Below are 23,998 nucleotides of genomic sequence, written 5' to 3' on the forward strand. Positions count from 1 at the left end.
ACATCTATTTAGTTCTCTCATGCAAGTTAAAGTACCTTAAATTCAGAAAGCTCCTGATTAGTTTAAGCTTTTGAGAAGACAGCTTTTCTGTGCAGAAAGACTATCCTATGCAACACTTTCAATCTCCTTTTAATCCAGCTGTCATTTCTGTCTGAGTTTCCTTCATGAGTGTGGAAATGCCATGGCTTGGAATATGCACAGGAATATAAGGCCTTYTCTGTTGATTGATGGTATAAAACAGTGCCTGACTGCTTACGGGGTTCCTGCAGAGGCTGCAGAATGAGCTGCTTCATGAAATGGTAGTGTTCTTCGTGCCTCTCATGATGTCAGGCAAAGGAGAACTTCTCAGATGGCCAACGTGTATGGTAAATTGATCCAGAATTGTTCCTACAACATTAAGACTTTCCATAATACTACCAAAATAGAAAAAGAATGAAGGGGAAGTCTTGTGCAAGAACATTGTTAATTTGTACTACYGAATGAGCTTCAGACCACTGAAGTCTTAATTTGTTAGCCATCATTTCAATACATAGTAGTTTGGGGTCTTCATGCGAAGACTCTGGTATTGGATAACATTACTATTACAAAAGCAGCAGTCACGCTAGGTATCAGCAATCCTTTAGATAAGTATGGTAAATGTAAATAGCAGCATATACATCAACTGCAGAGTCTTGGAATAACAGCCAGTTTTTATTCTAGCTAAGTACATTTGCCTCATAAAGGATTAAGCTTCACAATGAAATCAAATTTCTCTTTGAAAACTCAACAAAACCTTTGACTAATTTACCTGTTAGAACCCAGAAATTGTAATAAAAAAAAACTTGTCAATACAACACTCTTGAGCACATCTGAGGCTCAAGATGATGAATTGAAAACTATTCTTGTTTCTAAGTATTTCCCATGATCAAACATTCCCCTCTTGGTGGTTCAGTCTATGTTCAACTGTTCATTCTGCTGTCTCTTTGTAAGCCAGGCTCTCTSAGAAGAGAGGCCTACACTAAAATTGCAACAGAATGCTGCTGAAATGATATAATTCTGCTATTTGTTCAGTTAGGCACATTTTAACCTATAGGATAAAAACCTCTAAATGCATACTCTGTTCTGCATGAGCCTTCTATTTTGTTAGCATTCATTTGTATTTTCTGTGAAATAGTTGATGAGTTTCTTTACTCTTCCAAATAGGTATGAGAGTCTATCTCTAAAAAGTAAGATAAAACTTACTTTCCAGAGTGGAAGACCTCGGAAGACCTTTTTCAGCATGTTCAAGTGTGTTTCTCAGTTAAAATTACTTTCCTTATCAATTAATAACATTACAAGCAGCTTTGATTCTTTTCCTRAGATACGTGCATTGTAGGAGTTTTACCACACTGTATCGTGATGTTTTGAAGCTATGGAATATAAACTGTACTGTGGATTTCAACCTAATGTATGCACAAGCATATTGCATTTTTCAGAAYGTCTTAAAGATCCTATTTTAAAACTTTAAATTAAGATGGAATGAGAACCAAAGYGTAGATGGTTCTTGCCACAGCCTGTTCAAATGTAGATCTGTTTGATCTGTGAACTAATTAGCTTAAACAAAGGCTTTTCTGAGATAATCACTTTGCGAATCTTTTCTTATATTTCAGCAACAAGGTTTAGTTTGAAGGTCAGATGCTTTACACAGAAGAGTACTAGTCAGAGCTTAAAATCTGAATGCASAGAGTACAAGTGGATGTGTAAGCTAAATTGAATTGAATAGGATATATAATTGTTGGAACTTTGACTTTTGAAGGCATATGAGTTGGCTGGAGTGTCTTAAGATTTAATTTTTTAATGAATATTAAAATACATTTCTTGTAGAGCATATTAAGTTCAAGTGTTAAATGTAAATTAAGCAATAGGAAAGACTTACGTAAGGGTTCTGTTCGTATACTACCTCCTTTGCATCTGGGCAATAGTAAATGCACCACTTGCGAACTTTCCTCCTTGCRTTTGATGGTCAGTGTGCTGATGCAGTAAACTATTACTTCAAGTTAGCCTTAAATTTTACAAATGTAGAACACAGATTATAGCTTGCTTACAAATAAAAGGTTTACTCTTACTAAATACATCTGCCTATGAGGGATTATTTCTGAAGTCCTTTTTTGAAGCATGCTTAGCTTTCAGGGCTGTCTCAATCATAGCTATTTTTTTTTTAGGGGAAGGAAAAGTAATATGACTTTTCATAATCATCCGCTATTTAGAGTGTTGTTAAAAGAACACCTCAAGAAACATGTTTATAGCTTCTTCTAGGTTGGTCAACACAGTATTGTCTGGTAGCACTAAAATGAGTTTCAAGTCTGTAGTCTTTTCATGCCTTAGTGTAATGTAAACTTCTACATGTAATGTAAACTACATGTAAATTTCTGTTTTGTTTGGTATTTTTCTGAGCCAACTGTGAAGGCTCATGAGATTTTTGGATTTTTTAACAGTAACAAATATTATCTAAATCTTGTTTCGTGGATTACAGTCTTGAATTACTATCTTCATCTGGTAACAAAGCTCACTTATTTAGTAATAAATATAAATTTGATTTTGGGTAACCAATTTAAGAYGCAGTACTCTTCTGCTGCCATTGTCAAATTGCATCAGTCATATCAGTCAAACTATAATAGTCATAGCAGAGTCTTTCCAGAGATAATTGTACAAGTATCTGAATCCTGCTGCTCAGAAAGATGTGTACTGTTTCCATAAGGTGTCTCATCACTATAGGTTTTTAATCACTTGAGTGTGACAGTTGATAGCTTTAAATACAGTCACTGATAGTTTCAATAATATGTAAACATAGGATTATCTAAAAGTTGATGTTCCTAATAAGATCTGCTTCTCCCTCATAATCATTTTAAGCTCACTTGTTTTGAGGTGGACACACATGCACCTTTATATTAAACTTTAAAAACCAGAACTTCAGTAATGGTTCTTACTGACTTCCAGTTACGGTAACTGTTACCTGAATTTAAAGTTTGGGATGTTAGCAGACTGGAGGTTTGAAGTGAATTGCTTTCAACTATTAAACCATGTTAGGGAACAGTTGAAAGTGYCACTATTAAAATTAGTGAGTAATAAGATGCAAATAGATTTAGAGAAGGCTGGAGTGGCCACTACTAATAATGCTTCAGAGTTCATGTTACTTAAATAACCTATCTCAATTTGCTATTGCAAAAATTGACTTCAGAAGTGGAATGCTAATCAAAGCAAATAAAATCTTGCACTGAAATGATAAATACAATTATTGTAAGATCTTATGTGACTTAAATATGCTTTGTTTTATGATGGTTGAATTTCACTGCTTTTAATTTCATTATGCATTGCCATCTTCTTACAGAAGTGGACTGTTGGAACTTGCTGTAACAGGAAGCAATTGAATTTTGCAAGATTTGACATCAACCTGAGTTCAGGGTATTACTTAAAGAAGTTTGGAGTGAAATTCTTCTGTAAGGATCAGCAAAGAAACTAGGTTAAGATTGTTCCATCCCATCTGTACCTGTGTACTGAAAGACTTGTGTATTGTCTGTTGAAATGGCCAGGTAGAAATGAGCTAATGGAGCAGATCATTTCTGATCTGATTTGGTATAAAAATTGCTATGTTTAACAAAGTATACAGGATTTGGAGCAGAACTGCTCATTTATCCAAAATCTTTCTGCTGTTCCTCTGAACTTTTTAGATGGATATGCAGAGTAATCTATAACACTATTACAGCTGATCTGCAGAACTGCACTGCTTTTGTAGTATTAATGCAACATTATTGAATTTTTCTGTGAACCCTGAGGAGATATGTTGGTGAGTTATGACACCACTGAGATACTTCAGAACGTTTGAGAACCATATTAATAGCTGGTCGCTGGACTATTAGATGCATAAGAATGATAGGATTGAAATGCAAAGCATAGTATGAACCACTAATCAAGCATTGTTATCGCTCTTGTGGCAACTTGTAYGTGAAAGCCATATCAAGTCTTGCCATGGCTTCGTAAGTAATCTCAAAGCTTTTCAATGGCTAGAACTGTATTTTTATTAACTTCATGTCCTTTCTTGAATTTGGGTATATTTGTGCATCAAGAGTGCACAGTTCCTSTTAGAGGCTTGACTGAACTTTTCTTAAGGCCATTCAACATTAATCATAATTGAGGTAAGCTTGATGTAATTAGTTGTGGGGCAGTCTGCTTGGTCTGTTCTTGCCTCATTAGCAGCTGCTGCAGCTTTGTYGTAGGTACAACATCTGAATTTGTCTGATCTGATGCTTATACTGACACAGCTCATGATCAGATGCCAACTGATAAATTCTCCTAGGTTACTGGTTATCCAACAGCCTCCAGCTTTTGGGCATTACATAAATATGTGGTATGGTTTTAAAGACCAGTCTTTCACAGGTAGTTTGTTTCTTCACTTAAAGGGTACTTTGGCAGAGCATGCCATAGTCAGTTTATTGAACTATGAAGAATGTCTGTTGATCAAAACAGTGCCCTCTAGCATACAAGTTAACACCATCATTAKGTTGTAATGCAATTTTTCTTTGCAGTTACTGTGGTGAAAGTCATAGAGATTTAAACTGAATTTTGAACTAGTTACTTTTTTGCTGTTAAGCATAAAAYTTTCAACATCCTATATGAATATTGCTTTCTGTCTTATATCTCTCTAGAAAATAGCCACAAACAGTGCTCTTAACAGAATCTTGCAGCGATAGTTTTGTACAACTGCTGGAAGTGGGGGCAGTCACTCAAGTGTCTTTCAGCATTCTTCAGTGCAAACTCAGTTCTGTAGCTTAGTGCTTAAAATGATAGATAAACTACAACTTAATTCTTTCCGGAAAAGAGAAGAGCAGAGGACTGAGACTTTTCTGGAACAATCTTCTAAGGTCGGGTGGTTAAGTGTTCATTCTTAGACCTCTGTGTAGACACAGTGCTTTAGCTAAACAATCTTTTGACCTGACAGGGTAATAGCTAGTGGTCTTTTCTTTGTTTGACTCTTGTTTCTAGATGAGATCCATTGATTTTTGGAATGTGTTTCTTAATGAGGCCTGATTTTCTTGGTTCTAGGAAAAATGGGCATATGACACCTAAAGGTCTTGTGGACCTGGAAGTATCCAACTTATTGTTCATCTGAGGCTGGCAGCTATGATGTCTTATGGAGATATATGATTATTTGTGCTCATCCTGCCATGTTGTGTTGGTAAAGCATGGACACTCTGGAATGTCCTGCGCACAGCAAATCTATGTACAGACATGTAAAGTATGTGTGTTAACTGTTCTGTCATGTAGATGCATGTGTTCATACAAGATACCTCAGCTGAGCATGAATTAAATGTTAAGTGCCTGTGTAGTCTGAGAATCTTGTGGATAGATGCTTATTTCTCAGCTACAAAGCTCTCTCAATCAGATGGAAGGTCTAATCTTACTCTTCCTATCCCTTCTGTAGGAAGGTGGTATTGTACAATTTTGCTTTATTCAAAGAATAAAATGTGGATGATGTGGGAGGTCTGAGTTGTGATGAAATGGGCTGGAGGGAGGTTACAGATGTTAGGACATGGATGTGCATAGAGATATACTCCATATGCTACAAAAATACTTCATGTGTGGGTTAGCTTAGTTTTGAAACTTATTTTTGAGTTTTACACAATTTGAGTTCTTGGGAATGCACAAAAGCTTGCTTAGCTTGAAGTCTAAGATGAAGGTTTCCTGGTGCTCAGTGATAAGTTGAGACTTGTAACTTGAGYGCCCCACGTGACATCCATCAGTGCTGAATATTACAAACTCTGTTTTCCTTTGGACTGGTTTACTTCCTGGTGCTCTTAAAGGTTTCCTGTTGATGATGAACCATATGCATGTCCCAAGCAAATTCAAAACAGGCAACAGAGGCAACAGCTGTTATAAGAAGTTAATGGTTTAAGAAAGTATGATAATGCAGTGGCTGTTGAGAATACAAATACCAGTTTCATACTTTGTCACTCTGCCAGCTGAATATTTACTAAAAAATATTATAAGAAATATGAAGAGCTTGTCCTTATGAAGAGCTTGTCCTTAAGCAGAAATTTGTTCTGTAACTTCAGTACAAGTCGTAGGACTGTCTTACAATACGCTTCAGTGTAGCTGCTGTGTAACTGAATGTGTATTTATTTATTTTTCTAGACTGTACATGCCATTTGGCTTGGGAACAGAACTCACCATGGGACAACATCAAAGATATCTCTCCAGAAGGGGTCTTTTACTTGGGTGATGTGTCTGCTCTCCTGACTGTCTTCATACCCGAAGGATTTATTTTCCTCTTGGAAATATTTTAAATTGAAATCTTATTCCTTACTGGAAACTTTCTACACTAAAGACTGCACGCATCATGGGTGATATGGCAAACAACTCAGTTGCATATAGTGGTGTGAAAAATGCTGTAAAAGAAGCTAATCATGGAGATTTTGGAGTCACTCTTTCAGAGCTCCGTTCTCTTATGGAACTTCGAGCTACAGATGCACTGCATAAAATACAAGAATGTTATGGAGATGTACATGGCATCTGTACAAGATTGAAAACTTCCCCGAATGAAGGTAAGTCAATTTTCAGACTGATGTTGAAGAAACTCCATTTCAAAAAACATTAGTCAAGCAAGCTAATTCTTTTTATGTAATAATGTTTATGAAGTTATGTAATAAAATACTGTTTCCTATTCCTTTAAGACACTATGATAGTTCAACATGTAATACATAAGCAAGGATTTTCAGCTGGTCTAACTGCATGTGCCATTTTGGAATAGTGGCAGGATTGCACTTTGGAAGAAACTTTTTTGATGGGGGAATCCAGATCTGAAGTAATAAAGCAACATGCCAGTGTTTAAGTTAGTTTGAGCATGCAAGTCTTGGGATCAGCTCATGTGACCTGYAGTTCATAATTTAGATCATGCTATTATAGAACACAAGGTTTTTWTAGTTTTATGTAGGTCTTATTAATACTTATGCATTGTTCTTGCATTCCTTAATACAGCAGTTTTTTAAATTGCAGACATCTGTTTTCTAACTTTACTGTATCAAATTCTTAATAGTGGATCCAGATTTAAATACACAATATTTTTTGTAAATTTCACTTTATCTACACAGAATAACTACTGATAAAGCTTTAAGCACTAAGGGTTCTGTGACTCTTTGGTAGGAAGTAGGCAAAGTGACCACACAAACTTTATTCTCTTGAAAAAGCATCTTGTTTAAAGAAGTCTTTGCCATTTCAGGCACACTTCACTAAATACCACTGAGCATATCTGATGCACTTCTTCTCTAGAATTATTCCTTCAAGATAATCTGTATAAATGTTAAGAGAAAAAAATCAGTCTCCTCACTAGGACCTTTTCAGCTCTTTTCTTCAAGATCTGCTTATTATATGYTGTTGTTCTCCAGCTGAAATGAAAGCTGAAGGCTTTCATAAAAGAAATAGATTCAAGTGATGTCACTTATGCTATCTGAGCTATAGTTAGTATCCTGTACAAGTATTTCTTACATACGGTTACACAACATTAATAAGTTAATGATAAGTCATGTTGTTGCTAGCAATTTGGAAGATCCAAAATCAAGAATTGATTGATTGCAAATTGTGGTGTCTCAGTATTTAAGTGCTTATGTAACTGTTGTCCAGTGCAGCTTGATGCTGATGGCAGTGAAGTAACTGCTGTCTTAATCCTGGAAAATTATTGCTTTCTAGTCTTAAGAAATGCTACAGAAAGCTTTGTCTACTTGCATCAAGAGCAGCCAACTAATGCCTTCAGATACTTTGGGTGCATCTGCATTTAGGAAACTTTGTGTCAGGTTGCTTTTGAAGCCAGACTCCTGATGTCCCTTCTAATTTATCATGAAATGGTATTAGTGTGTGAACTGGATTCCTCTTACTGAACAGATTTCTCTAGGAGATCAGCTATTAAAACTGACCTGCCAATGAGTGTTCAGTACATGGAACTAGACCAGAGATAGTTTGAAGAAACTTTAAAACATGAGTAGTGTAAAACTTTCATGATGGAAAGAGCTCTAGTTATCTCAAACAGGCACTGAAGTAAGGGTTAAATCCTGTTTCACAGTAGTCTGCAAGGTGTCTGTTCAAGGACTACTCTTACTGCRAGCTAGGTGAATGTATGACTGTAGGTGGCCTTGATATACTGGGCACAAAATACCTGGGAAAATGCAGAATTCACATTCCTTAACTTTAACAACAAARTTAGCAGATGAGAATCATGAGTGTGAATGTACTGAAAATACAAGAGCTAGAGGACCTGTTCCTGCAGCACGGCTTGAGCTGTGGTGATTGTACTACTGTACTGAAAATTGTATGGTCAGAACCTTTTCTTTTAAAAAGGATATGACATTTACATATATTTAACTGATGATCACAGGACAGTGCAGTGACAAACTTGGTAAAATGGCATAATTTTGAAGTGTGAGACTAGCTCATAAATGCAACAGACAGCAGTCAAACTTGATAATTAGCACTAAAGGTTAAGAAAGGTTACAGAAGAAAGACTGTCTTCTATCTACAAAGGTGGTGTTTTGATTCTAAATCATGACAGGAATTTTTAGAAAACCAAAATTCTTTATAAGATAAGTTGCTGTGAATTCTCTTGGAGATATTACAGTGTAGAGTCTTTTTAAGAGTGATACTTGGTCTCTTCATTGTCCAATTCAAGTTGTAAGAATATAAATGGAGAGATTTCTAACAGAGGAAATCCGTGTAAAACTGTGAAAACGGCTCAATATTATAGAAGTTCCATTTTTGTTGAAACTTGTGTATAACATGGCTTCCCACTCAGAAGCTTTCTGTATGACACAATATGCTTATTTGCATAACTGCTAGTGGCTTCATAGCAAAAGTACATATAGCTCTGAAATACAATGCACTGGATGAGAACATSTTGCATGAGTTCTTGCTTTGAAGCTATTTACAGTGTAGGCAACGTTTTCCATCAAAAGGTGGATCAAATCTACCTGACTTGAAATGAAGAATGGGAATTATCCTTTACCAGTGCTACTGGAAAAGACACTTTGAGCAGACTTTACTGCTTAGTGTTTAACATTTGTCATGTCCTTTATGTGCACAAATGTATGTGTGTACAAATATGTATAAATGCAGTTGTTGCACAAATATCACAAGTAGTAAACTCCCTTTTATATTCTGTGGAGATGGACCACRAAAACATCAGTGTTTCCATAGATCTGCATCATCTTGATTCTATAGTAATATCTACTTCTCAATTTCCAATAAAATTTTAGACAAAGTATCCAGTAGTTGCTTCCTCAGTATTTTTCCATCTTAAACCCAAATCACATAAATGRCCCTCATTAAAATACATAATGAACAATACAGTGCATTGGTTACTGCTCAGGCCTGTCTGTTATGAACTGTGAAATTACTAGCCACGTGCTAGATATAGCAAGCYCAGTAATTGTACATGATTGCTTATTGTAAATACTAAAAATTCAAATGCTTTTTTTGTCTTTGCTAGGCTTATTTACTAATCTTTTAAGTGGCACTGGTAATACTTTGACTTTAGATTTGTTAGAAAATATTTTGCATTCTTTGGAAGCCTTTGCTATATACTTCTGATGTTCTGCTTTCTGGTACCCTGTGAAGAAAGGAAGAAAATGGTGTCACAGGCATCATGCAACTAATCTTATGAACTCTGCTTTTTTACAAGGATGAGATAAATGACTTCTGTTACAAAATAGCAATATATTGTGGCCTTTTGGGATGGCCAACCTGTCCAGAGTTTCTCTAGATCCTCTAATACAACTTAATTCTGAAAATGGTCTTGCTGTGTTCCTTTTTTGAGTTTGAGAGAAAAAGTTGGCATCTCAAAACTTAGACTTCAGGTGAGAAATGTATTGCTACAGCTACACAGTAAAAATGCTCCTTTGTATTAAACTTCTAGAACTGTGAATCTAAGAATGCTAGAACAAATCTAACTTATATACTCTAACAGTATATTTATTTCTTTTTGAAATTGAAATAATCTACGCATTTTGCTTTTCAGTTAGGCAATTATTTAGCAGTTTTTAGCATTTAAAACTGAGCTTCATACTTCAGTTGGCTTTGCACAGTTTTTCTCATATCATGTGRTGCTTTAAGAAAATGTCTGTTGAGATGGGTCCATTAATTAAGAAATGCATCTCTCTYACTATGAAAATCAGTTCCAGTGGTTACTGTTCTTGTTAATTACCTAGTATGTTTATAAGGCTTTAATGTCACTAACTGATTGGGTTATATATAGAAAAATTGCAGTTAGGAAAATTGTTGTCTTTAAAAAGATACTTATCATAATCTTTGTGGCACAAGAGGGTTGAAGTATCTAGAGCTGTGGCACATAACTAGAATTGTGGCCACTTTGCCTTCAGAAAGGAGCTGGTTGTTTAAATACAAAATAGTGTTAGATAGCTGGAAACAGCTGAAGAAATAAACAGAAGGTATTTATGGCAGATATTGAGTGAATGGTCTTTTACTGAATGTGCTTGGTATTCCTTTATTTTTAAGGTCTTAGCTAACTCTAGAAGTGTGTAAGGCRGTGTGTAGTGAACACCTCTGACTCTTGACTGCTAGTGTCCCATAAGCATGGTCCTGGAATTGAGGCAGTGAAAAGGATTCTTGAATATGACAAATAAGAAGATTGATCCAAAGTTTAGGTGACAAATCATAAGATATTCACTGCGAATTGCCACGTATCACCTCTCTTTTTGTATGAGAGAAGGTATGAAGAGACTCAGGTTTCAGAGTAGCAAGCAGCTGCTGTCCAGGTGGAAGGATGTGGCAGCACCGTTACATAGTTGCCTGTAACCACATCAGACTTGTGATAGATGTTAGATTAATTGTCRATTCCTAGGATGCTATCTATGAATACAGAACTCTTACAGTGGGAACTAGAGCTGGCTTCTCAGGCTGTGATCTTGTTAAAACTGTGATGCTACTCAGTCTTTACAGCAGTAACTCTACTAATAAACTTATCTTGCAAACCTATTTACTTTGTCCTGAGGTGTGCTTGTTGCTAGTACTGTCTTGCTATGTCATACTAAGTGCAAGTAGATAGACCTTCAGCTTAGTTTATGTTGGCAAAGTATGATTTATTAAATATAGTTGTTTGCTGTAGTGGAATTGATTAAGAGTAATACTTACCTAATTGTGTTTAATGTACAGCTTTTCAGTGTTAATATGAGTATGTAGTTCCCTCCCCCCACCCCCCACATACATACTTATATGTATGGAGTAGCGTTTGATTCCACTTCATGAATGGRAGATCTTAATCACTTCTAATGTCAAGGTGAAAGGCAAATAAGCGTCACTAACTTTGTCTTCTTATTAATTAGGTTTAAGTGGAAATCCAGCAGATATAGAAAGGAGAGAAGCAGTGTTTGGGAAGAACTTTATACCTCCTAAAAAGCCAAAAACATTTCTTCAGTTAGTATGGGAAGCACTACAGGATGTTACACTAATTATATTAGAAATTGCAGCCATAGTATCCTTGGGCCTTTCTTTTTACCAGCCTCCAGGAGGGAATGAAGCATGTAAGTAAATATTTTTAAAGTAGCTACCTACSTTTATTATGCTACTAATTTTCCTGGTCCAGCGCAGCTATCCTGTAAATCTGATGGGGACAGCAAGTCTGAAAAAGCAGCTTATTGTTTCTTATTTGGAGAATATTAATAAAACTCTTAATTTGCCTTAAAGTGGCAACTTGAGTTTTCCCGGGTCATTGTTCAGGCTGTTTCTGACAAATACTAAGTGCTTAGTGAAATATTTAGTGAAGTAAAAGCAGCAGAAGGAATAGATTGTCTTAGATCCAGTCATATTTCTGTGCAAGCGTTTCGTTAGCTTTGCCTCAAATATGTTTAAGCAATTTATAATTTGTCATGTGCTTTCTGTGGAGAGTCAGCATATCTTAAATTTTCCTTGACTTACAATTTGATACTGATAGCTTTCCAATTTAAAAAAATGAAATCCTATTTGTAGTTTTAAACAAAAGATGGAGGGATCTGTCCTTCATGAAATGAGAGATGGTTTATTAAGATAAAAGTGAAGTAGGAAATGTTGACAAAGCAGAAGATAGATAACTAGTTTTCTAGTYTGGCCTTCTTATGCCTTCATTTAACAAGATAATAAGGATGAGTAGGTTTCTGTATCAGCTTCTTCTATGTTCAGACAAGCAAGGGTATAAATTCTAGGTGATACAACCTCATGCACCTCCAACTTTCAGATTTTCTAACTTTGTGATATATTACCCCTGAAACTAAATCTCAAGTTGTAAAGAAGGCTAGCTAGTAAAATGTTCTTCTATTTGATTAGCTTTTTTGTTTTATGAAGTAACTATTTATGTTAACTTGCATCTAAAATCTGTGTGCTACAGTATGTGGATCAGTGAATGTTGGTGAAGAGGAAGAGGAAGGGGAAACAGGTTGGATTGAAGGAGCAGCAATCCTCCTATCTGTAGTTTGTGTGGTATTAGTAACAGCTTTCAACGATTGGAGTAAAGAGAAACAATTTCGCGGATTGCAGAGCCGAATTGAACAAGAACAGAAATTTACAGTCATCAGAGGTGGCCAAGTCATCCAAATACCAGTAGCTGACATAATCGTTGGAGATATTGCACAAGTGAAATATGGTAAATAAATTAAATAGTTACACTTTTTCTTTTCTTTCTTCTTTTTTTTTTTAATGAGGGACTGAAGTTAACATTTCTAATGATCTGTTTTAGGTGATCTCTTACCAGCTGATGGTGTACTTATTCAAGGAAATGACCTCAAAATTGATGAAAGCTCACTGACTGGAGAATCTGACCATGTTAAGAAATCTTTGGACAGAGATCCTATGCTGCTTTCAGGTGTGTGGCACTTGAAAATTCTTGAAGAAAGTGATAAGTTTTGGGGGACTGGTTGATTATAGTTTTGAGGTTAAAATCTAGCAACCTGGACCTTATCTATGGTGACTCCTAGAAGTATCCAGAAACCGTAGCACAACTAGTGCAAAGTTTGATCAAAGTAAGCTGACCCTTAAAACTCACAAAAATTCTTGCTTGTACAGTTGCTTTTTTCTCTATTTATTTTCCAGATAATTTTCACAGTTAAATCTCTTGGAAAATGCAGTAATTTATGCATGGTCTTACAGGTTCTCAAACTCCATATTAAAAAAACTATTTACTTTATACTCTGCAGTACAACTGTTGAAGTTTCAGTGGAAAACCTGATGCAATCTTTCAGGTACACATGTGATGGAAGGCTCTGGAAGAATGGTAGTTACTGCTGTAGGTGTGAACTCTCAGACTGGAATCATCTTTACATTACTTGGGGCTGGAGGAGATGAAGAGGAGAAGGAGAAGGAGAAAGAGAAGAAGGACAAGAAAAGTAGGCATCATAATCTTAAAGGGCTGGGAAGGGAGGGGTAAAGTGAATGTTACTGGAAGTAAAAGTGCTTTAGTTCTCTGGAGCTAGAAAACTTCCTGGAAAACTTCTTAAAACCTCATGCTTTCTTTACGTTTCACAGCTGAATGATCCAGTGGCCTGAGAGTGTATGCTACTGTTAATAACTGTTGTCATGTGGATTTCTAATTAAACTTCAGTTATCAATTTGATCAATTATAGGTTGAAAAGTTTGTAATTCCTAACCAGCCTTTTAGCATGTAAATTGTTATGCTGCTATCTTTTGCAACTTTGCAACTTCTACGTGCATTCATGCTGCATAGCAAGTACTTGTTTATAGCAGTTTATTACCAGTAATTAAAGCTAATAAATATCTAGTTCTGCTTTTACCAGATGGGAAATGTCCTGTGTAGTGAGCTCTTGTATGGCAAATGTGCCACTTGAAGAGGAACAGCTTGAATCATTGATAATGTAGTGCTGAGTTTATAACTTAAAAAAATAAATATAACCTATTTTGGTGAAAGGTGAGAGACAGTCCTTTCCTCCCAACACTTTTCTTCCAGAGTTGAAACTTTGAATGCTCAGATTTATATAAGACAAAAACCAAGTGATCTTTTTCTCTAATTTTTCTTTTAGGAGGCTGGGGTGGAGGGGAAAAGGCTTATACCACAGATCATCTTAAAGGCTTTCTGTGAAATGCAAAATGGAATATCTTCCTTACTTTGAGGGACTTGGTCAGTAACTAGCATTACAAGGTCACTTTTCTAGGCCATAACTTTTATCTTATCTATACAAGAATCAAAGCTTAGTAAAGTTAACTAGTAATGCTTTGATGTTGGCCTTTACAAGGCATGGTCAGGACAGAGCTGTGAAATTCTTGTAGAAACTGTTGTGAGGTCTACTGGATGAGACTGAGCCTACAAGAACTCATGCCAGAAAAATTATACTTCTTYGCTGGAGTAACAGAAACAGTAATGCAAAGCCATACAGAAATATGCGTAGGAATCACAGTAGTCTTCAAATTAAGGAGAAGGTTGTTGAAATGTGTGGTCTGTGCAGGACCTAGAATTGAACTGTGCTTCTGTCATGTTGGCCTAATCTATAAACACTTAAATCTTAGCCCTTCTTGAAATTTTCTTCCAGTTTTTAGATAGTTTCAAGCTCAAGTGGTATAGTGAAGAGTAAAATTGCAATACTGCAGGATTTGTATAGAACAGTTTCCTTTTTCTCTTACAGAGGAAGGAAAAGGAAACAAGCAATATACCAGCCGCTACAGGAGATACGGGAAAGATCGTAGCTCTCATTCTACCACTGTATATTATTCTATAAGAAGAAATCTTTTTGGAAGATAGTGCTTTGATGTGTTCTAGGGCYTGAATACTTCTTTGTCTCCTGAGATGGATAACTTCTTCTTTTGCTTAAGTTTGAAGCCTGATAACCTGAATTTTACCAAGGAGAATCTTAAACTAAATTGGCTTCTCTGTGAACATTAAGGAGATTAAAGTGGCTATTTTTAGTTGTGTGTATGTGACTCGGTTCAGAGTGAAAGCATATGTAGATACAGGTAGTTAGAAGTATCTTAAGTATAGAATTTTGTCCTTGTAGGAAAGACAAACGAACTGGGAGAGAACAAATAGTAACTTAACAGATAACAATGAATCTTAAACTGAGTGAAGTGACATCTTCTGGAAAAGACAAACATTTTTCGCCTTAGCTATTCTGAGGATGCTGGGGGGGAGTCTTTTATGTGTAGAAATAATACAGAAGACGTAATTGATGTCATTACTTTTATCAGTGAGTAATAATCAGAGTTACATATGTCAGATACTTCCTAGTGAAGCTGCAAATTGTGGGKTTTGTTCAAGTTCCTCAGTTTCCTGTTTTCATTTCAAGTTAATACACGTGATTACTGTAAYCTTTGTTTTCTCTAGCTATGAGAAGAGCTGACACCTTGTCTATAGATGAGGTAATATCTGAAACCTGTTAACCTTAAAACTCAAGCAAAAAAGGTAGTAACCCCCTAATGAACTATACATATGATGAATAGTTCTTCTAGTTACATTTAACTTTATTCATGAATTTATATTCATTATTCTAATGTCCTTCCTTACAATCTCTTGCTGAACTCCATATCTGAACAGAGGTAGGAGCAATATGTTTTTATGAACTTGAACTCTTCTGTTACAGCACTAACACTGGTATGTTGCCAAGAGATTATCTTCATGCTTGTGTAAAGAGGGTTAGCATAGATCCTGTAATCCAGTGCTGTGCCTCCATTAAGCTTTGGTGTGGATTTATAAATATTTTATAYTACAGTAGCTTCTGCAGTGTTGCACAAAAGCACTGCTTCTGGAAGTGAGGTCTTACAGTTATAAKACCTCATATATAGGCATATATATGCATATATAAGGTAGCATATATAATATATGAAATTAATACATAAAACTTATGGTAGTAGTCAGATGAACTTGTCGAATTTGGAAGCACAGAGAGTGAGACTGAGGCCACAAGAATCACTTAAACGTAGCAAACTCCAGAAACTCTTTTTCCAGAAAAAGAGTTTAGGCAAGCCTTTTAAACATTTTCCTCAGCAGTAAATGCTACCCTCTGCAATCACCTTCCCACTAAACATATTTCAATAGGGCAAGAGTCTGGCCGGGCTAGGTCAGGCCTTCTGCTGTTTCTACCTACTCGCTTATGAATGTCTGTATCAGTCATCTGTGCAAACTTAGCTATAATAATATAATACTGCAGGAAGTCTTTTAAGGGAAAAATGAAGTCCAAAGAACTGATGTAAGCTGGTTTTTGCTGCCAAATGTATTGTATAGTAATGTTGACTTCATTTGAAGTCTCAGTTATATCAGACTTCTGTCTCCAGTGTTTCAGATGGATATTTTTTAAATGCAGGTCCTTGCTTCAGCTTTTTATTTATTTTTTTATTATTTTATTTTATTTTTTTTATTACTTTTTAAATTATTTTTTTTATAAGCCTTAGCATAGAAATAGATTTTGCGTGGCTGACTTAAAATATAACTTGTTCCTCTCTCCACTCCCTGACAGGTAAAAAGCAGGATGGAGCTGTTGAGAACCGTAATAAGGGTAAATACAATTTCTGTGCTCCTTTCTTAAAGTCCTTATCTTTTGAGAGTGTATACAATAAATACATACTTTCACATAGAAATACATACTGAACATAGTTAAATCCAAAATGTTTGTGCTAATAATAACGTAAGTGAATCTACCTTGCTTAAATGAACATGAGTCTCAAATCTACATTGCTTAAATGAATCTACATTGCTTAAATGAACGTGAGTCTCAAAATAGATACTACGGAAGTAACAGTTAGCAATAATTTTGAAGCTATCTTGTTTAAATATTCAAGGATGTTTGGACATCACTGGACAGAAAATACCAAAATATTAATGTTTAGCAGTAACTGGGTTTATTGAGCTTTATAAGTACCATTGATTTCAGGGATTTTAGAATAGCTAAACTTTATTTGCTCACTACTTCTAGCTAAAGCTCAGGATGGTGCAGCCATGGAAATGCAACCGTTGAAGAGTGAAGATGGTGGAGATGGAGATGAGAAAGACAAGAAGAGATCAAATTTGCCAAAGAAAGAAAAATCTGTTCTCCAAGGCAAACTTACAAAGCTAGCAGTCCAGATTGGCAAAGCAGGTATGATTTTAACACTGCTGTCCTTATTTGATGTCACACTTGAATAAAGTTGGAACATAAATTACTCGTAAGAGGATAACTTCAGTAGCTAGCCTGGGYCAATCTGACCGTTTTAAGCACTAAGTACCAATGTATGTAATTATGCTTCATTCACGAAGTGTGCAGATGGTTTCTCAGACCGCGTTATGTTGATTTTTTCCCCCCTTGATTTAAATAGACTCAGTTTGTAGTCTCAGCTTCTAGAACAGAACACTCCAACTTCATACCTTTCATAATAGTTGTCTAACCTTATCTTTAGAAAGGTACAACACTTAATGATTCACCTAGAGAACTATAAATTGACTTAATCAAGTATGTGGAAAAAGCAGTAGAGACAGTCAAGTTCTCTCTGACACTTCCAGAGGCTTAGGATTTTTAACATATTCTCCAAAAACAAAGTTTTACTGACTTTCTTATTTTTTCATTTCTGTTACTGTGTCTATCAGCTAATTTTTCGTCTATCTTTCAAAATATTTGATAAACTGYTACTTATTGAAGATGAACTAAGACGGCAATGTCATTCAGTGCTAAAGAATCACTGAGACTAAATTCTAGGCTATGTTGCCTAGCATGTAGAGGTTTAATCACAGTATTTCAAGCTTTATTTTGCTGCACATAGAATTATTGAAAGATTCAGATTTGAAGGAACCTGGAGGTCTTGTAGACCAATCTCCAGCTTAAAAGGACCAACTTCAGTGTAAGTGTTTTAAGAGAGTTATGGAGCTGAGGACAAAGCAATAAAACTCTAGTACTTCATAATTATATATCTCAGTGTTCTTTTTCTTTGAGAAACTTGTACTAACAAATATTGAATAAAACCTCCATAGTATGTTCAGTGTAAGCTATCTTCAGTGTTGTTGTTCTTAAAGTTTTTCATGTCTCTCATAAGTAAAAACCCTTGCTGTTCTTTTTGTACCTTTTGACCTCTTCTAATATCCTACACACTCTCAGTGTTAATCATCAACTTTATGCATGCACTTTTCCTGTCCTGCTTTTTTGAGTTGTGCCTCACTGAAGTATTTTTCTGTGAAGAACTGACACCTTAGTGACTCTTGTTCCAGCCAAGCCTGTTTTCCTTCACTGCTTTCCTGTGGTGTCCCAAGTACCTGTAACCAATTTGCTTACAGCAGTTTCTCCAAATTACCTCTCCAGTTATTTCCATTTGATTGAACACTGTGCTTATTTTCCATACTTATTTTCCATACTTAATAGCCCACCCTCACCAAGAAGTGGGGTATGAACTGTTATCAGCTTTCTGAGTAATGCACCAATATCATCAGCAAAGACCTGTTGAATTGGTTCAGTTATCATTCTGCTTAACTGATTTGCCTTAGATACTAATCTTACCTGTTCACAATTAGATCTAAACTTCTCAATTAAGTGAAAAGCCAAACAATTCTTTGGGGGGGGAGTCGGGGCAAAAAAAGTTGTATTGGTGGAAATCAGAATTTGCTTTGTACAACCCCTATGCTTCCTGACTTGCCTGTTCAAAATCTTAACTGTAAGCTAAATTCCATCAAGGAAGAGTTGCGCTTGGCTTATCTGGAGTCTGTATTGACAAATGTTTAAGATGACATCTGAAAATGGTTTATTCTCTTTTTAATAAGGTTTATTGATGTCTGCAATCACAGTCATTATCCTTGTGCTATATTTTGTGATCGATACCTTCTGGGTCCAGAAGCGACCATGGCTTGCTGAATGTACACCAATTTATATTCAGTACTTTGTGAAGTTTTTCATTATTGGAGTTACGGTCTTGGTGGTGGCAGTACCAGAAGGGCTTCCACTTGCAGTCACTATATCCCTGGCTTACTCTGTTAAGGTAAGTGGGCAGAGGGGGAACAAACTTTAAAAGTAGATAGGTGAATTCATCAGCCCTAAACTCTGAGTTGAAACTTGCTACATCAAAGCAGCGGGTTCCTAACAGACTGAAGGAGGCTTACTTTCCTTCCTTCACTTAATGGCACAAGAAATCCACCACAGTATATTTCTTAGTCTCAGAATTTATGCTAACTTAAAACAGTCAGCAGGGACAGCCTGTTGTCACCAAATAAAGACAACTTTGCCATTTAGATTTATCTTTTCTTAGGTGTATAAGGTGTATTTAGTTCTCTGATGCAATGTTACGATAGCATAGCATTTCTTATAATTGATATATYAGAGTTTGTAAATAATACAAACTTCTGTAAACCTCAACTTACACCTAACTAATACATTAAACAAGCAATTACTGGAAAAAAAAAATAGATTATTACTCTTTGAAGGCTGAAAATGACTTCTTATTCTGTTTCTGAATTTTGCAGAACATATGCTATTTGTTGTATAGCATACTTYATAAACTCCTGTTCTGTCCTCTAACGCTTCTTCCTGCTTACAGCATCCTGAAACTGTTCTGAAAATGTCATTATGTAGACAATGGCTGTGTATGCTCTGTTCCAAAACTTACCAAACTTAGTACTAACTTGTACCCTTCCTACTGTAGTATTTGAACTTACTCTGCCACTTCAAGGTTGAAATACTATCTAAGCCTTTTAGGTAAAGACTTAGAAGAAAAGGCCAAATAAGCTATACCATAGACTTAGTAGAGCATCACACGATATATATTTCAAAGACACTACAATCAGACTTAACATCAGATACAAACTGGAATCCTAGTATTGCTGCTAAGAGAATGAACACTACAAGTTTCACAAGTCTAACATTGCTTAAAAGTCTACCTAAAAGGCTAAGAGGAAAGAGCAATGGACTTCAGACAACAAGTGGAACTTCTGCCTTTTAAGTGAGTTCCATCTCACTTGTTAAGAGATGTTTTAACTTTGTATCTGGTAATGCTCAATCTGTGCATCTGCTCCACTTCTAAAAAATATCAAAAACTACTTCCTCATAATAGTTTCAGTTAGGTTGATATGCAGATGTGGGAGATTAAGACTGTATCTGCGGACTTTGTTCAAAATGCAGCTTACTATGACATGATAGACTTGGGAGAGATCCTTACAGGATAGGGTACAAATTCCTACTCCGTAAGATACCAGATAACTTAAAAGCTATGCATATTCTGAAACTGTGGTCTAAAACTTCACACTCTAAATGAGAATTTCTGAAACATGAGCTAAAAGTTATGACTAGTTATTGACCGCTTCTATCTTTTTAGAAAATGATGAAAGATAATAACTTGGTGAGACATCTGGATGCGTGTGAAACAATGGGTAATGCAACAGCTATTTGCTCAGATAAAACTGGAACATTGACCATGAACAGAATGACAGTGGTCCAAGCCTACATCAATGAAAAACATTATAAAAAAATTCCAGAACCAGAAGCTATTCCAGAGAAAACTATGGCTTATCTTGTGACTGGAATTTCTGTTAACTGTGCTTATACTTCCAAAATTCTGGTAAGTGGCTTTCCTCATTTTAATGAGTGCATCTAAATATGTACCTCAAAATATCCAAATTGTCTGATAGTCACATGATAGGCGGCTGTTAAGTTTAAGYGTGTAACAAAAACTGTGAAAGATTTTTTTGCATCTGCTGCAAATTACTCAACAGTTTATTTGGAAATAAAATCTGCTTATATATAATTGTATTGATTTAGTGATTCAAAAATGATCTCRAGAAGCTAACTTTCTTATAAAAAGATAAATTTATACTTGCGTCTAAATTTGTTTTATAAGGAGGGGCTACTTATTTGGAGAGCATGTTAGCTCAGTTTGGGTGCTACTTCAATGTAGAATTGTGAGAGTAATATGTTGCCTAGAATGTAATGAAAAACCACAGGTGTAGACAGTGACTTTGGTTTTGTATTTCAGATAATATTTTAATGAGTCTGTACATTATAGAATTCCAACACATTTGCTCATAACTTATTGAGCCTTCTAAAATATTTTGGAATAAATAGGATGGACTGTGTTATGTATTATAAATACTGGACTCCTTAATACTGTGTCTGGCTCTTTGTTAATCCCTTTGGCTGATTTATGAACAACACCTTAAATTTCCCTATTGCATGGTTCATATTTTTTGCAACTCAAAACATAGCTTCCTTTCTATTTTAAGATGTTGCATAACTTGAATTGTGTAAGGCAATAAAAACAATTAGGTTTTAGGTTTTTTTAAAAAAAGACTTCAGGAGTCGGTAGAGCCCTCTTTTATGAATGCTTTCTCCAGGAATAGCAGTAAAAGCAGCAGTCTGAAAACCCTTTTTTCTTCAACCAGAAAAGATGCTATGTTTACAAGAATTTTGTCAAAACAGTTGTAGTTGAGAGGGCACATCAAGATCACAACCACCTATTTCTCAAACAAGTATTTCTCATGCTAATGAGATAGACCTATATATATATATATATATACATATATATATATATATATATATTTATAAAAACTCAGCTCCATATAAATTGACCAGGTCCCCTACTACTACAATGTTAATCAAATTATATTGAATACAGTGCAGTCTAAGTTAGTCTGTTTTACAGAATTGCCCAATTGCTGCAGTTGTCAGGGACCCCCTGGGGATCATCCAGCCCTGTTCAAAGCTGGGTCAGTTACAGCAGGTTGTTTCAGACTGTGTAGTTGGATTTTGATTGTCTCCAAGGATGGAGACTCTTCAACCTCTCTAGGGTGCTTGGTCTAGCATTCAGCTACTCTTAGAGTAAAAAAGGTTTTTCTCTGTATAAATGGAATTTCATGTATTTCGATTTCTGCTCATTGCCTATTGTCCTTTCATTGGACAACATGATGTGGCAAGCCACAAGAAGAGTCTAGCTCAATCTTCTTTACACCCTCCCATCGGGTATTTATGCATATTGATAAGATCYTCCTGAGCCTTTTTTTCCTCCTAGTCCCAGTGCTCTTAGCTTTTCCCTGTATTGAGAGATATTCCAATCCCCTCATCATCATGTGACCCTTACCTGGGCTTACTGCAGTATGTCTATGTCTGTCTTGTATTGGGGAGACCGGAACTGAGTACTGCATATTTTAAAGGTCTGAGTATTCAGTACAGCCAAATGTGTGGTTTGCAACATAGGTGATTGCCTTAGCTGTAATGTAGTTGTGATTTATGTACTTGAARGGATGTCAGGCTGAGTAAGTGTTTCTGCCTTGAAAACTGGAAAGACTTCATAAAAAAAATCAAATAGGCCATGGCCTGGAAAACACAACTTACAGCGAGATTTAAGAAGCTTAAAGACTTGCTTTATTCAATAGAAGGCTAACAGGTGATATGGTCATGGTCTAAATCATCAGGGAAGAACTACTACAGGAGAGAATGCCTTAATTTAGCGGAAATAAAGCCATTTAGTATGCTTAATTTTCTCAAGCTTATCCATACTTTTTGAACTGCAAAATTACTGAATGGAAAATGCCTTTTAGAAAGGTCATTTGGGGATCTGATACAAACTTAGTGGGTGATTTTGAGTCTGTGACAAAGAGATTGTAAGCCTTATCAGGTGCATAAGTTGCTTTTAAAAGCCACTCATGACTGGCTCATGACTCATGGGAACTTACAGATTAATCATTGCAAAAGTGAAATTTCCCCATCCTAGAACTAAGCTTTTACTTCCACATTTTCTAGATGCTGTACTTCAGTATTTGGTAAGTTTATTTCCTAACCAACAAAGATTCTTATTCTTTTTACAGCCTCCTGAAAAAGAAGGTGGCCTACCACGTCATGTTGGAAATAAAACTGAATGTGCCTTGCTGGGGTTGCTCTTGGATTTAAAACGTGATTATCAGGATGTAAGAAATGAGATACCAGAAGAGGATTTGTACAAAGTATACACCTTCAACTCTGTTAGAAAATCTATGAGTACTGTGTTAAAAAACTCTGATGGCAGTTTCCGGATATTCAGTAAAGGTGCCTCTGAGATAGTTCTTAAAAAGTAAGAACAACTACTCTCATACTCTGATACTTTAATTTGCTTGAATGTTTTGGTAGCTGAGAATACTGTCCTAAGCAAACAAAAAAAATCTTCGATAATGATATAAAATTTTTGCCCTATTCACAACAAGTGCACCAGTCTATCTTTTTGGTAGCTGGAAGCTCCCTGGTTGGTCTCCCTCAATGGTTCCACTTTCTGCAATAAAGTGGGCAAGCAGCATTTGAATTGTTTTCACTCAACACTCTTCCACGCCTCCAAAAACAAACAAACAAAACCCATAAAGCAAAAGTATAGCAGGTCATGACTGAACTGTTTTGATACAGGAAAATATCTGTGAATAGCCCTATTCTCTAGCCAAAATACTTCAGCTTTAGGTGCCCTTGGTCAAAATGCTAACCCATCTCCAGTGAATTCTGAACACCTGATAYGGTTAAACTGCAGGAAGGACTTATACCTTTGAATAGTAAGTACAAACACAGATTACTTTCAGCTTCAAAAGACAGTGCAAGGCAGTGTCCAGCTTCATCATTTTAATAGGATATTGAACTTGACCAACTGAGAAACTTTTTTTTAATGTGAGAAAGTAAGTTGTTTCCTTATAAATCTGCCCATCTTTAGAGGGTTTATTGGAGATATTAAATTATAGGGGAGAGATCGGTCCCAGCAGTCCAGACCTTTAGGTGTTAAGAAGGCTTTAGCAGCTCTTAAGCAGGTGAAGAGAGAAATCATACATGCGTGCATCATGCTTTCTAGGCACGGTGGCTGTACCCAGTCAGTTTTCAGTCCTATAGTCAGACTGTTTCTAGTTTGTGAGGAGCCTATAGGTGATGTTTGTCAGTTCAGTGTACCTCTGCTTGCTACTAGCTGTGCAAARTACTATCTAAAGAAGCATTCATACAATCAAGATTAAATCTTATTCTCCTTCTCCTATCAATAGTGTCAACAACAAAAAGTCARTCTTTCAAGGACTCTTGTACTTTCTGATGCAGAACTTGGATATAGGTGCAAATTTTTCCAT

At 35.9% G+C, this 23,998-nt stretch overlaps 1 protein-coding gene across 6 annotated transcripts in view; it reads left to right on the forward strand.

Annotated features, from left to right (window-relative positions):
* The window catches only part of ATP2B1 (ATPase plasma membrane Ca2+ transporting 1), a 66,202-nt gene that overhangs the window by 24,325 nt on the left and 17,879 nt on the right, over positions 1-23,998 (forward strand). For 3 of the 6 annotated variants that reach the window (XM_085305937.1, XM_085305936.1, XM_085305935.1), the window contains exons 2-11: positions 6,148-6,557; positions 11,340-11,537; positions 12,377-12,631; positions 12,725-12,850; positions 13,227-13,370; positions 16,446-16,484; positions 16,902-17,063; positions 18,710-18,924; positions 20,254-20,496; positions 22,739-22,980. In XM_085305937.1, the coding sequence (XP_085162063.1) occupies positions 6,353-6,557; positions 11,340-11,537; positions 12,377-12,631; positions 12,725-12,850; positions 13,227-13,370; positions 16,446-16,484; positions 16,902-17,063; positions 18,710-18,924; positions 20,254-20,496; positions 22,739-22,980 (1,829 nt within the window). In that variant the 5' untranslated portion in view covers positions 6,148-6,352. Of the gene's footprint in view, positions 1-3,412; positions 3,479-5,040; positions 5,252-6,147; positions 6,558-11,339; positions 11,538-12,376; positions 12,632-12,724; positions 12,851-13,226; positions 13,371-16,445; positions 16,485-16,901; positions 17,064-18,709; positions 18,925-20,253; positions 20,497-22,738; positions 22,981-23,998 lie in introns of those variants that run through there. The other 3 variants (XM_085305938.1, XM_085305932.1, XM_085305933.1) reach the window with 3 other exon arrangements.

Source organism: Rhea americana, unplaced genomic scaffold, assembly GCF_003343005.1.
Source record: "Rhea americana isolate MKP2758 unplaced genomic scaffold, rheAme1 scaffold_229, whole genome shotgun sequence".
Taxonomy (NCBI): domain Eukaryota; kingdom Metazoa; phylum Chordata; class Aves; order Rheiformes; family Rheidae; genus Rhea; species Rhea americana.